The sequence below is a fragment of the Gadus macrocephalus genome, chromosome 1 (assembly GCF_031168955.1).
Source record: "Gadus macrocephalus chromosome 1, ASM3116895v1".
Taxonomy (NCBI): domain Eukaryota; kingdom Metazoa; phylum Chordata; class Actinopteri; order Gadiformes; family Gadidae; genus Gadus; species Gadus macrocephalus.
The window spans coordinates 8,237,850-8,252,174 of record NC_082382.1 but is presented as its reverse complement, the minus strand read 5'-3'; the positions used below and the strand labels follow the sequence as shown (position 1 = coordinate 8,252,174).

The 14,325-nt window shown below is 47.3% G+C and overlaps 1 protein-coding gene across 3 annotated transcripts; it reads left to right on the top strand.

Annotated features, from left to right (window-relative positions):
- Positions 1-1,745: 1,745 nt before the first annotated feature.
- calcoco1a (calcium binding and coiled-coil domain 1a) lies at positions 1,746-11,944 on the top strand. Of its 3 annotated transcripts, none has more exons than XM_060064918.1 (15): positions 1,746-1,884; positions 3,237-3,400; positions 3,492-3,594; positions 4,509-4,711; positions 4,900-5,112; positions 5,330-5,478; positions 5,588-5,657; positions 5,778-5,933; positions 6,706-6,960; positions 7,435-7,560; positions 8,151-8,246; positions 8,532-8,619; positions 8,786-9,042; positions 9,283-9,374; positions 9,840-11,944. In XM_060064918.1, the coding sequence occupies exons 1-15, from the start codon at positions 1,860-1,862 to the stop codon at positions 9,865-9,867; spliced, it is 2,025 nt and encodes a 674-aa protein (XP_059920901.1). In that variant the 5' UTR covers positions 1,746-1,859; the 3' UTR covers positions 9,868-11,944. The 3 variants fall into 3 exon arrangements, with proteins under 3 accessions (XP_059920901.1, XP_059920908.1, XP_059920915.1); XM_060064925.1 differs by lacking the exon at positions 1,746-1,884 and adding an exon at positions 2,005-2,201; XM_060064932.1 differs by lacking the exon at positions 1,746-1,884 and adding an exon at positions 2,208-3,043.
- Positions 11,945-14,325: the final 2,381 nt, after the last annotated feature.

Below are 14,325 nucleotides of genomic sequence, written 5' to 3'. Positions count from 1 at the left end.
GTCGAAATTGCACGCTTTCTCTGTCTGACGTATCTTGGGCCATACCATTCGACGTGGGGCCACTCATATATCCCCCTACATTTCCGAAAATAGACTTGACCTCCATCTGCTATTGGATAAATGCATTTCCCAATCCCAGGAGTCTTTGCTCCATTCTATGTCAATTCAAGAACAAACAAAGAAATTAAACTGCAAATATCAAACCATGAATGACATATAGAGTAAGCAAGTGGTATAAATATTGATGGGACCTTTGGTTATACTATATCGTGTATCTTGTCGATTTTCACGGGGGTAGAGCCTAGAAATTGCTTAAATTATGCTCAGGGCCGTTCGCGGGTGGGGGGGGGGGGGCAGACACCTGTGAGATTCCCTGTCAAATGACGTAATCTGACGTAACGAACGAATCAAACAAACGAATCGTTGTAGTGAACTGAACTGAAAGAACTAGTTCCCGGAAAAGAATCATTTTGCCCATCCCTAGTGTCCACTGCACAACCCCGACCATACTCTGGTGTTTAATAGTTCTGACTGTGTTTTCATAAAGATTCAATAATACATATTACACCACAACTGTTTCTGCGGTGAGTTTTGAAAGTAGCCAAGAAAACCGTGACCCGCGCGTTTGAGGTTTACACCCGCGACTCCGTTTTTAAAACAACCCGTGAAGCTTGCAACCCTGCATCACCGTCACCATCCCCGTACTGGCAGCGATGGGAAGTTTCCAAATAATTATAATTTATGTATTGTATATAACCAGGAATTTATGTAGGCTATTTTATAAAAATAACCTTGTTGTTTGTGCCTTCTTCCGTCGCCTCCACAGAGCTACGAGCGGATCCTGTAGATAGGCCTATAGACGCTCTTTTATGTTGAAATGCGACGTAATCCAATGTTCACGAAAACGTAAACTGTCAACGAATGCTTTTGGCGACTGGGTTGCCCAGATACACAAAGTGAGATAAATATTAAATTATCATAATTATGATTAATATATCATCGCTGGGGGCCACACTGGGGGCCACACTGGAGGCCACACTGGAGAGCCACACTGGGGGCCACACTGGGGGCCCCCAGTGTTCCCCCAGTGTGGCCCCCAGTGTGGCTCTCCAGTGTGGCCCCCAGCGTGGCCTTCAGTGTGGCTCTCCAGTGTGGCCCCCAGTGTGGCCCATTCAAGCAGGTCCTGATGATTGTTGAGAGGCAAAGTGTCCTGTATTCTCCCATAAGGTTTGTGCTCATGCCAATGTTTGTGCCATAGCGATGTTCTAATTCTACGTGATGGGTTGTTATATGTATCGAAGGCTAACCTAAAAAACATTCATGGTTACTCTTCACACTTTCGTTAGCTGGTCATATTTATTTGGTAGGCCTATATGTACAAAATGTGCGTTTGCCTTGATTAGTCAATGGGTATTCAAGATGATGTACTGCCATCTGGTGTCCAGCCCCATCTTTTTATTGTTCTTGGGTTTTATGTAGGCTCTGTTTATTTACAACCCAGCGGAGAACTATGGTGCCTCGACGTGCCAAATCTTTAAAGTAATGGATGGATGGAGAGAGAAGTGTTTATAATAGGCACATGCATTAACCAAAGTAGCCATATTATATTGGTAACCATGCATTTTTATATTATTATATTATTAGTAGTATTACATGATATTACAAGTGAAAATGCACAAAAAAAGATCTACAGCGATGAATTAATTAGCGTTTAATTTGTACAAATAGATACACTTGTTAACTGGAGGGAACACATTGTTCGCAGTCAAAATATGCGTCCATGCCGAACAGTTATTTTTGCAATATTTTAGCCCACCGCTGGAGTCTTTGTTTTGTTGGGGACTTACCAACACACATCCATGGTGCAGCGCGCTCCCCAAACCGGTGAGAAATACAACGGTGGTCAACCATTCCGTTTGACGTGAATCCTGGAATTCTCTTTTGTCTATGGGTATTGTAGTTTATTAATAGATTTTCCTGCTAGCGTGCCAGACTTTAAAACTACAAATCCCAACTATGTGGTTGTCTGTGGGCCGTCATGCTTGTTCGTTGCTTTGTTTTTGTTATTGTTTTATGCTGTAACGCTCGAACCAAACACAGAGAAGAGAAGACAGCAGCTGGTATTTGGTTTCCATGTGGTTTTTGCGACACATATCTCCATATCCGTCTGAATATTACGTTTACCTAAAGGCGAGGAAAAGGTAAGAGGTTCATTCGAAGTGTCCTAGAAAATAACTGCGCAGTTGACGTCTCCAATTAACATAGCACGACTTAACAGCTCATTATCTGCACTGTATCCAGTGACACACATTTTGCAAACACATCGTGTTTGTGGATTTGTACTTACACACTCGGTTCTACTGTTACTTGTTGTAGTCACGCATGTCCTCCGCTATTAGCGTTCTCCGGGCCCTAGGTGTCGGTGTAATGGGAGCTCTCTGGACCACGTTGTAAAAAATGCGTTTGTGAAGTGTCTTTAGGTTGCATGTGCATCCTACGGACACTTCACAATCGATTTTTACTCTTGTCTTATAAATCTATGTTTTCAAGTTTGGAGACACGTGATTAGGGCTTTCAAACCCACAGTTTTCCATTAACGCTGATCAATTCTCTGCTCAATAAAAAATATTTAATTGTTTATAATCGTTTGTGGTGTAGGCCTACAAGTGTCACCTCTAACGTTAGATTGTTTTTTATTTAATAACGTTTTATTTTACTAAAGTAAATTGATAAGAATATGCTCAATAAAGCCTTTGACGCATATATTTATTAGCCAATCTATTATATTGGTAATCCTTAATGACATTTACATTATCCATGCTTCCGTCCATCCATCCACCCAGCTCTCTAGCCCTCACGCGTTCTATCTATCTACTAGTCTATCAACTCTGTAACTACTGTTGGAAAGGATGTGTTAAAATTAAATGACGTGCACAACCTACAGTACCCACCGGTGGAGAAGACTGAAATAAGGCTGGTGACGGTCATGTTATGTCGAGGTGTCGTGTGTCATGTTGGCCGAGACCTCCCTGCTGCCATTGAGGTTTGGAACACATGGTGTGCTAAGTCAGAGTATCTCCTTACTTTGAGTACACATTCACCGGGTGTTCTCTCTCTCTCTCCATTCCCCAGTGCTCACCTATCACCTATTTGTTTTTTACTCTTTTAAACTACCTCAGTGGATGTGTTTACATTTCGCAATTTATTTATTTTTCATCCCATATCGTCTCCAACAGGTATAACTGTGCCTCCTTGCTTTCGTGTTGCCATGGAAACGGCTTGGCTGGTGGAGTTTCAAAACGTGGGGTGCAGTTACTTTCCACAGAGCAGAGTGGATTGCCACTACACTCTGAGCTCTAAGCTTCCATGGGCGAGCAATGACTGGATCGGCCTCTTCAAGGTAATACTGTTGTCTTTGACCACTTCATTCACTCAAAGGGTAATATCGCACGGTGATTAAGTGTGTGTGTGTGTGTGTGGGGGTTCCTCAGGTGGGGTGGTCGTCGGTCAGGGACTACCACACATTCGTCTGGTCCTCAGTCCCCGCTGACAACCAGGAGGGCAGAGATGTCAACTGCTGTGTGCAGTTCCAGGGTACTAACTTCCTTGCTTTGTAATTGTATTTTATATCCCATAGCCGGTCGTAATCGCTACTATTGCTCTGGCCAAGTCAAATAAAACCTTCCGTGCGCTGGATTGATCTTTTCGTAAATTGAATTACTCTTGTGAGGAGCAGGCTTGCGGCTGGTGTGTAGCGTCCAGGAAACTTTATTGTTAGTGATAGATATGTCACGCAGAGTGTTCCCCACCGGGGAGCCCAGAGGAAAATAAAACAATATACGGCTTTAGGAAAAAAAAAAAAAGTGTTTCCTGTTTCTCTTTTCCTGTCTTGCAGAGATTTTAAGCCCATCACCAACATGGCTTGAATTAATTAGCATTTGAGAGCAGGGGTTGAGTTAGGGCACATTGGAGGCAGTAGCTCAGAGCCGGACTGAGATCACAGACGACACGCTGGTACCGGTGCCCTGTGTCACCGCTGACAGGGTGCTGCCGAATAAGGGTTGGGTGGTCCCCAGCTGGAGTCACACGGACCTCTGTCACACTGATTTATCATTTGCTAAAATGCGTCCCCATTGCCCTGCTTTAGCGGGAGGTTAGCGACTGGTAACCAGTGTTAAAGAACAAACCCTGATGGTTTCCTGTTCCCCAGCGATGTGGAAGCAAAGCGAAACTACCAGTGCTGTCGCATGGGCTTGTTTCAGGGAGTTAGGATATGCCTCATAACCTTTTTAATATGAGCTCAAATCTCCTACCGTTATTTCCTACACCTCTCTTTTCATTGACAGAAATGCCGGTTGAATCTGGATCGGTGAAAGCAAACAATCCATACTTGCTTACTTCTCCTTTTACTTTACATAAAATAGCATTTGCACTTGCATTTGCATTTGCCCTTTCATATGCAAACAATTGGGTTTTATTCATTTGATTTTCCTTCCCGATATCCCCAGCCTCCTACCTCCCGAGGCCCAGCTCGGAGGAGTACCAGTTTGTGTACGTGGACAGTAAGGGGGAGGTGTGCTCACGCAGCCCTGCCTTCACGTTCGGCGCCCCTGAACCCCTGGAGGAGCTGGTGACTCTGGAGGAGGGGGGCCCCGGCGAGGAGGGTTCCACGGACATGCTGCTGGTGGTCCCCAGGGCTGAGCTGCTGCAGGTGGGCACACGTTAAGAGCACAAGAGATCTAAGAGCGCGTCATGTGGCTCCTTTCAGTTTAGTGGGATGAACAAGCATTTGTAAAATGAAGAAAAAAGAAAAATGTTTACTGGCCTGCTAAAAAATACAATAAATGCTCGATGCTCCACTCGCTGATCACGTGCTCTCATGATCCCCGTGTCTGTCAGAGTCGGCTCCAGGCGTGTCTGCAGGAGCGCGCCGAGCTTCTGCAGGCCCAAGAGGGGCTGGTCCGGAAGCAGGAGCGGGAGGAGGAGCGCTACGCCCGGGCCAGGGTGGCCTGGGAGACGGAGCGCCGGGAGCTGAAGAGGACCACGGCCCGGCTGCAGGATGAGCTGCACAGGAGCCAGGACAGCGTGGTGGAGATGGAACTGAGACAAAAGGTAGGAAGGGGAGGGGAAGTGACTCCCTTCCCTTCTGCCGCGCTCTGCATACTTGCCAACTTCACAAATATGATTTATTACTTTGGAAACTAAAACTTTAAAATAAGAATAGCCTAGATAATCGTTCACTTTAAAGTCACATCCTGTACGTTCACACTTATGAAACCAAATCACACAATATATATATGTCTATTGTGAAATGCCTTTTCTTTGTAAGGAGGAACAAGCTCTGGGGGATTATCTAGTGGAGCAGCAAGGTGCCTTATTGGCCCTGAAGGAGGCAGGCGAGCTGCGAATCAGAGAGCTGGAGGAAGACATTAAGACCCTAGCACAGAGGGCTGCAGACAGAGAGACCGAGCTGGACAGGTGAGAGAGATCATCGTGCAGTTGGCCGGTTTTCCCTTGACTTCTGCCTTGATTGAGTAAAGTTCTTGGTTTGGCCTAAGAGCGATACTTTATCGATCTGTGTGTACAGGTTCAAGGAGAGAACCAAGAGGTCAGCAACACAGAAAAAAGAAGAAGATACTGAGAAAAAAGACTTGCAGGTACTGAACGTTCTTATCTTTTACTACAAAGCCAATGCTTTTCCTGGCACTACACACATGAGGGTCAATGTCACTTACTTTTCAAAAATATGATGGAGACTTTTTTCCATTTGATCCCAGACCAAGTTGGACCACACCGAGGCTGAGCTCCGGACGCTGGCCAAGGAGTTCCAGGTCCTGAGGAGTTCCCTGGCCCAGAGGGACACCAGCGTGCTGCAGCTGCAGAACACCATCAGCACCCTCACCCACAAGCTCACCACGGCCCACCGCAAAGAGGTCAGACATGGGACCCAGCCAGCAGTGAGAGGAGACCGACAACGAGTGGTAGATATCGACCCATAGGCCACGTTTATGCATAGCAGGGTATTTAGGGAAACAAATATTTCCCCTCCTCCGTTTTCAAAAATAACATTGTGCACACAACATCGTTTTCAAAAAAGTTGTCATTTACATCAACCCGCAAACATACGCCGTCGAGCGCCATTATAACTACGCCAAACCTATGGGCGGCAGTGTAGTGAGAAGGATAAAGCCAAGCAAGCCAATCAGAGTCCTCTGAATCAACAACAACGAATAACACGAGCGACTTCCTGTTCCTTTCAAAACAACAGTTTAATTCATTTTTCACAATTTACCGGCTCTCGTTTTGAAGAATAATCACTGTGCCATTCGTTTCATGGGAGTCGCGACGGTCTATACTTCCAACATAAAGTGTACATATTTATGATTTGAAATTCGCCTTTATACCACAGATACTATAGGGTCTATAGCATATAACCGCGGTTTCTGATTACAGTTTAATGTAACAGTAAGCTGACAACATGGTCAAACAAATGTTCTTTTTGTGATCATTCTGTGCACGCATCCGCCGTGTTGATAAATAAATAATCCCCCTATATTGCGCAAGGTTTGTTCGTGTGGACAGACAGCGGGCGCTCGCATGACGTTAAGCATTTTCCCAGCCCCCCCCAGAACTGTTTGTTTGTACACTTTCATGGTGTGTAAGTTGTGTAGCCACCACCCTCTCCCCCTGTGTGCCCCCCCTCAGACGGAGAGCGAGGCGGCGCTGAAGGACATGCGCGGCCTGCGCGAGCGTCTGAGCGCCAGTGAGCGCACCGTCGACGGCCTGAAGGCGGACCTGAGCGCCACGGTGACCAAGAGGGACCACGGCCAGGCGGAGGTCCACCAGGCCCGGCTGCAGGCCGCCCAGCTCACACTGCAGCTGGCCGACTCCAGCCTGGCCTTCAGGGAGGCCCGGGCCCACTGGGCCCAGGAGCAGCAGCACCTGCAGCACACGGCCGAGGTACGCATGTGGTTGTTGTGCGTATGTTGTGTTGCTGTACAGCCTAAAGGTGTGTTGTTGTACAGCCCTACGTTCTGCGGCTGTACGGCCTTATATTGTGACATGGCACTTCGTCCTGCTTTGAGGATGAAGAAGTGGAACACCGTGCTTATCATCTGTGCATGAAGACACCATGTGTTATAAAGAGTATGATTTCCTTTAGTCGCGTGACCCCTCTGACTGATGTATCACACACACACACACACACACACACACACACACACACACACACACACACACACACACACACACACACACTTAATCACCGTGCGATATTACCCTTTGAGTGAATGAAGTGGTCGAAGGCAACAGTATTACCTTGAAGAGGCCGATCCAGTCATTGCTCGCCCATGGAAGCTTAGAGCTCAGAGTGTAGTGGCAATCCACTCTGCTGTGTGGAAAGTAACTGCACCCCCCCCCCCCCCCCCCTGGTAGAAGGATTGTGAGCGCCTGGAGAAGGTCAATGTGGAGTTCCAGAGGACGGAGGAGCAGCTGCAGGAGGAGAGGATGGAGAGGGAGAAGGTGGAGGTGGAGCTGGGCAGAGAGAAGGACTGCAACAGGGTAGGAACCAGGTCCCAAGAACGCACCACACGTTACAGGGGGGATGTCATGCTTGTACCTCTGCTAAGCTAGAATAATCAACGTTTGAGCAAACGTCACCTCCGGAGCAGTGTGATGTCAGACGGAGGTGGGCGGGGCTGATGTGCAGAAGTCAGTGAGAGAATTACAAAGGGGTATTTCTAACATACAGGCATGGAACCCTATTCTAGTAGTACCCCTCAATTCAATTATTAACCCTAAAAAAGCATGATTTGGGATCTTTATGGAACGTCTCATGTGAAGTAGGTTTGACACAATATCCAGACTTTCATATGGAGGATACAAATTTACAAAATATCGCAATCAGCAATGTTGCTGCCGATAGTCGTTTAAGTGGCTCCCTTTATCCCTGAAGTTATCTTCAGAAACAAACAGGAACACGCTGCAGTCGCTAATTGCAGGGCTAGGCAACCTTGGGGTGCAGATGGGGACAGAATTTGTAATGACATTTTCGATAAATTAAATAAATACAACGCGCGGGCATGCTTTCCTGTGTGTGAATGTTATTTCAAAGCTTCCCATTAAAAGATGCCAACGGTTCACGTTTGCAGGTTCAGCTGAGTGAGGCCCGCAGGGAGCTCCGGGAGCTGAAGGCCAGCGTCCGGGTGGCTCAGAAGGAGAAGGAGCAGCTGCTGGCGGAGAAGAAGGTCAGAAACGCCTCCCAGATGCTGGGGGCAGGGGGTTAGGGGGTCCACCTGGACCCCATTTTTACTCAAGGGATTCATGGGATTCACGGGCGGCATGTGGCTCAGGAGGTGGAGCGGCTTGGCTGGTAACTGGAAGGTTGCTCGTTCGAGCCCCGGTAAAGTGCTTTGAGTGGCCACTGGTAAGGCCGTACAAATGCAGTCCATTTACCGTTTTGGAAAGCAGCGTAGTGATAAAGATAGCGTGTGTGCCGGGATGGGTCATCTTGTTGATGTTCCCCCGTCCAGGACCTGAGGGAGTACAGCCGCATGGTGGAACAGAAGATGGGTCTGATGCTGGACCCCAGCTTCGGCACGGCCTCCGTGACCCCTGCAGGTGAACGAAGCCACAGGTCGACACGCGACCGCACACAACTCATGATTCTACCACACCGCACGATGACACGCCAACAGGGCTCCCGACAAGATGGGACCTTAAGGCACCACCATTCACCCCCCTCCCACTGAGTCCCCCCCCCCCCCCCCACTGTCCTTGTGTCCAGGGCGGCCGTACAGCCCCCTCTCCGACTCTGAGGAGGAGAGCCCCGAGGCGCAGCCGCCCCCGCCGGCCCCCCCCTCTCCGGGCCCGCTGGCCCACTACAGCCTGTGTGAGCAGGGCCAGCTGGACCCCCTGCTGCCCGCCACGCCCCCCCCCTCCCTGAGGGAGCTGGCCCGGGGCACGGTGGTCATCAGCCAGCCCGCGCCTCTGTCCGCACCCCGGCAGGCCAGCACCGACGCCATGGCCCACAGCTCCGAGTCGGTAAGACACCGTCGGGGGGTTTGGGGGGGGCCCTCGCTGAGCGGTTTATATATGACGCTGAAAACGAGTTTTATGCTCTCTCCGATTGCCCCGGACGCTAGTCACGCAGTGGCCGTGGATCATTTGCTGCATGCATTATCTGTGAAGGGCAATTAGGCCTCTGCTAGTTATGACAGGGTAATGGCCGCCGCGCAGATATATGTCTAAGTGTGCCTGCGTGCGTCCGTCCTCTGCCCCCAGGAGGAGGGCTCTGAGGCGGCTCCGTGCGCCAGCCAGAGCACTGCGGAGGAGACGGCGCCGCTGCTGCCCGAGCACACGGACGCCATCTTCAGGTAACGGAAACCAGTCGCTACCTAATGCAGGGTTCGGTAACGCACGCAGAAGAGACGCACGGGCAGCCACCGCCGCCGGGTTATTTATGGCGGCAGAGTGAGCACGGCTAAGAGATGGAAGTTTTGAATATGTGGTCGTAAATGAAAGTTGGGTCGGGGGTGAGGCGGGGTGGGGGGGGGCTGAGGCGGGGTGGGGGGGGGGCGGGGGGGGAGACTGAGTGGGACAAAGACGGGCGGGGGTGCGGGCGGGCTGCAGGATGGGGGGACAAGGGGACAGACGCGCCGACAGCAAGCCGTAGCTGTGATTTACCCCCCGGGCCGTACCACAGTCACGGGCCAATTTTCAGCGTCATTAAAGAGCTCACTCCCCACATTCATCCCACCCTTTTCATCCTCGCCTCTTTCTACCAGAAAGCACCTTTCTCTTCACTGTTAAAACAACTGGATTTATGTCCCTTTCTGCAGTGATCTGGCCCACACCGCCCTGTGGTAACGCGCGGACTCCCGGCGGCTTGGCGCTGCTTCAACAGCCAGATCTCCAGACTTATGTGGACTTATTTTTATCTTTACAAACACTAGCAGGCACAAAACAGCCAGATATTGCCGTTCACAACCGTTATTATTCTTATCCCCCCGTATGAACAAATGTGCCCCGTGTTCGTTGTAGGCCTTCTGAACTCTCCGGCGCCCTCCGTAGGGCTTCTGGTGTTCCTGCTTTAGCGGTTTTTCGGGACATAATCTTTTATGGCGGTTAAGCAAACACTACAACGTTCACAACCGAAACAGCTTGATACGCAGTGGGGGCGCCGAAGAATGGGTTTCGCGTTTTGAGAAGTTCACACACACACACACACACACGCGTGCGCTCGTATCATGACTACACCGAGGGCTTTACGGCTGGTGTTCTGTTGTTTTTTTATGACGGCTGTGATTAGGAGTCATGGCTGCCACTGTAATTATCATGTTCTGTGCGGCCCGCTGCCTCCTTAGAAAACACTGCTGAAAGTCAACATTAAATTCTCCAAAGCAGATGTGAACCATGTCAGAGACACCGGCCTTTAGCCAGGCAGGATTGGGCGTTTAAACATGAAGGGTCGGCCTCTACGTTATCCTCCCCCCTTTTCAATGAAAAATAAGCACTTTCATTCTTAATATATACACCGTTGATTGTAGTTATGCGGATGCGTTCTGAGACATTAGGGCCAAAGAGAGCGAGGCAGTAGGTGACAACACAGTGAAGAATATTTGCGATATAATAGATTGGATGGATGGATGTTACTAAGATTAGGTGATTAGTGCTACCTTCTGCCTTATCTTCTCTTATTGATAATATAAACTATAAACTGCTTTTATTAGTTGATGGTTCAGAAGTCTATCTAACAAAGGGTTGAAAATAGAGGATCGTTCTTTGCTGTTTGGTTAGTAGATCCTCTTCAGTTTGTTATATGCAAGGAATCTATCCTCACCACAACAATGCAACGGTGACCACCATTTGAGTTTCCTTCAAACATATTTTAAGGTATAAATACTTCATAGATATTGAAATTAGGAGTTGAGGTTTAAATATCCCTAGCATTTTGCAATACATCTCTTGATAACCAATGTTGCTCACCACTTGATCAGTGCTTATTAACTCATAAGTTATATTGCAATGACATTATATTCACATTTAGCTTAAAACAAGTTGTAGGTTTTCACAACATTTGACCAATGACTTGTTTTTATTTGTGTGGCTAAGAAATAATCGCTTGACAATTTTAATAATCATTTTAATTTGTATTTGCTGTATTTGCACCCTGTTTTTATATAGAAGTTGAGAGGAATGGCTGATATATGCCTTTTTCAGATTTTTTTTGTCTTGATAATAATCTCCTTTATATGTGTGTTTTGGTTTGTTGACTCAAATAATTAATCTCGTGTTTGCTTTTCTGCATTCTGTTTGTATATCGGATTCTAGGTTTTCCAGTATTTTAATATATTGATTCCAAGAACTAATGCCAGCCTTAATTATGAAGTATATGCTTTTTAACACAAAATGCAGCCACCCGTTCTGATGTAATTTAGATGTTATCGCCTCAACAGACCATCCGAATGGAAAAGTTAGAAAGAACAATAATTCTCCACTGGCGGATTGTTTGGACCCTCAAAAAATTCTAACATCTTTGAGCAAAAGTTATTGCTGCTTTGAAAAAGTTACGGTGCAGGTTTAAAGAATAATTACAACCTTCCCCCCTTTCGTTACAAGATATGTGGTTTAACAATATGTGTATACACGCCAAGTAGCAAGGTGGTGAGAATCCTGGTATATACCCGATTCATTTTGTTTTGATTGTTGGTCCTTGTGCGGACTGTATCTGAGGAAAGTTCTCAGATAACGGCCCTCTTTCTGTTACAGTTGGGTGCTGCTCATCCGGGTTATCTGATCGCAATAAAGCAGAAGCAGCAGTGTGTGTGTGGTTTGTTTTGGAGTTTTGCTCGTGAAGGTTGTTATCCTACATGTTAAACATGTGTATTCTTACAGTAAAAAACGGATTGGGGTGTGGCTCTATAATAAAGACAGTTTACGTATCCATTGTGTCGTGTTATGTGTTTTTCCTTTGCCGTAAGATCACAGTAATATTCTAATTCCCACATGACATTTCACTGGCTGTTAACATCATGGCCTATTCCACGGGGATCATTACCTACTTCTGTTGCACCCCCTCCTCACCTTTGGCCTGCTCGCGTCCCCCCTCCAGCACTAACCTGTTTCACTCTCCTCGCTGCCCCTCCAACCACGCGCCCTCCATCTTCAGTCTGAAGTGACAATAGCTAATTATAAAATCAATGATGCCAGGCTGCCTAGTTTACAGCCCCCTCTAAAACCTTAACTGGGAAATCAGTGGGGGATTGATGCCTCCGTCACTCTTTATCTCTTTTAATTAGAAATGTTCAAGATATGAAGAAGGCCAGAGGCCACGCCACATGTATAGTTTTTATTTTTTAATTACGCAGGGCTGCCCCTAGCGCTTCACACTTGCCCCCAGCCCTCTCCTTCTACCTGTTCCTCGTCTGGTCCTCCCTCCATCCCTGGTCATTGTCCTCCGTTCTGCTGCGGCCACACCCCTCCGTCCCGCCTCAGACAGCTCCTCGCCCTCCTCCACCCATCACCCCTTCTTAAGATCACCCCCACGCACGCTCCGCTCCTCAGAGATGGACCAGAGATTCATGATCTTTGCACCTCCAAACATTTCTCACCTTCAACTCAACCTTCACGCGCTTGCTCTTCGTCTCTTCACCGAACCCCGGATTCACGGGAAAACGTAGAAACAGGACAGTTCCTCGTTGTGGCCATGCGTAGAGTTATGATCTATGCCTTGTATATTGATGTATTACCCCCATCTCGCCGTCCCCGTAGCTGGGGTAATAAATGCATGGAGATGTCTGTGTCTCACTAGGCTTTGGGTTGGGTAACATGGCTTCCTCACAGAACTTCATTTTCCTGTCATATTAAACCCAAAGCACCGCCATTCCCTTTCCCCCTCTCCTCACATATACCAGCCCCTGCAGGGAGCTGCGGTTTGGCCCGTTCTCTATTACCATCTTTATCTCTTCTGGATGCCTGCATTGAATGAAGCACTGTTATACCACCACACTGCCCGTTCTCGCAGCAAAGCTCTGCACACGTCTCGCGGACCCCCATCTCGATGTAAATATTCAAATCAGTGCAAGGAAGCCGGAAAACTAAAGGCTGACCTTCATGGATACTTTACTGTTGATGTGAATAATAGATGTCTTGTGTTCTGTTCTCATCTGCTTGAAGAAGTAAACGGGAGGAAAACGTGATCATTTATTTCTCGATTCCATCTTTTTCCCCCCCGAGTTCACATGGCACAGACATTTCCAAGTGAATCCACATTAATGAGTTAATTAGGCTTCAGTGGTGTGGAAGGAGAACTATATGGGGATGCTGCTTCTTTAAATCCACCCAGAGCCAGTGGTTCCCATGGTAACGCACGGAGCTCGGTATATGAGGCCGTTTCATCCGTTCCTTGTAAAACCTTGGATAATGTATGGACTATATTTTAATCCCAGTCTTGGTTTATTGATTTTCCTTTAACGATAGGCTTGTTAATTATGGCAATCATATAATTGATAGAGCCTTATCTCTGTTTATCACTCTCTTCTGATGCTCCCTATCTATAAATCCAAAGCAGAGACACATGATATATAGGTGTGGTGTTCACTGGAGGAGAGCCTCGGTCAACCGCGTCCCACTTAGGATTTTATTTTTTCAGAACTGATTATAAATATTTTTGTTAATTACATTTTTTAACAAGAGCAACCGATTCTAATTAATATTCTCACTAGCAATAATCTTTATTGATTACATTTGACATTTTCTAAAATCAAAAATGTTGCATATCCAACATTATAAGTGCGTGATTTTTAAGAGGGCCAATGTTCCTTAAATAAACATGGAACAGAAATATATTATTTTTACACCAACGACCCAGCAGAGAGAAGCTACTCAGACTTGTTGCTAGGTGTTACAAGAGGAACAACTCCCTTAATTAAACAGTTATTTCTGTAACCTGCACTATTGCAATCACTGGGTCTACAAATCTTTGGGAAGAGACCTTTATCTGATGTCCTTGTTCAGCAGGGGGCCGTGATTTAGTAGGGGCTGCACCCACGGCCCACCGTGCCCTAACCAACACAGGGGCTGCAGTCTGCTGCAGCGTCCGCAGGCCGGGTATTCACTGGGCAACAGTGCCCCCTAAAGGCCACCCTGCACCGGGAGGGCCATTACAACTAGATCCGCGGGAATACGCGCTGGCTGAACGTGTTGGTCAGGATTTTTAATTCACGTATACAATACAACGTTTTAGTCGTATAACCTGGTGTGAAAAAAATAATACTAATAATATTGTTGTAAAATAAATAAAGAATGTCAAGTAATCTCACAAAA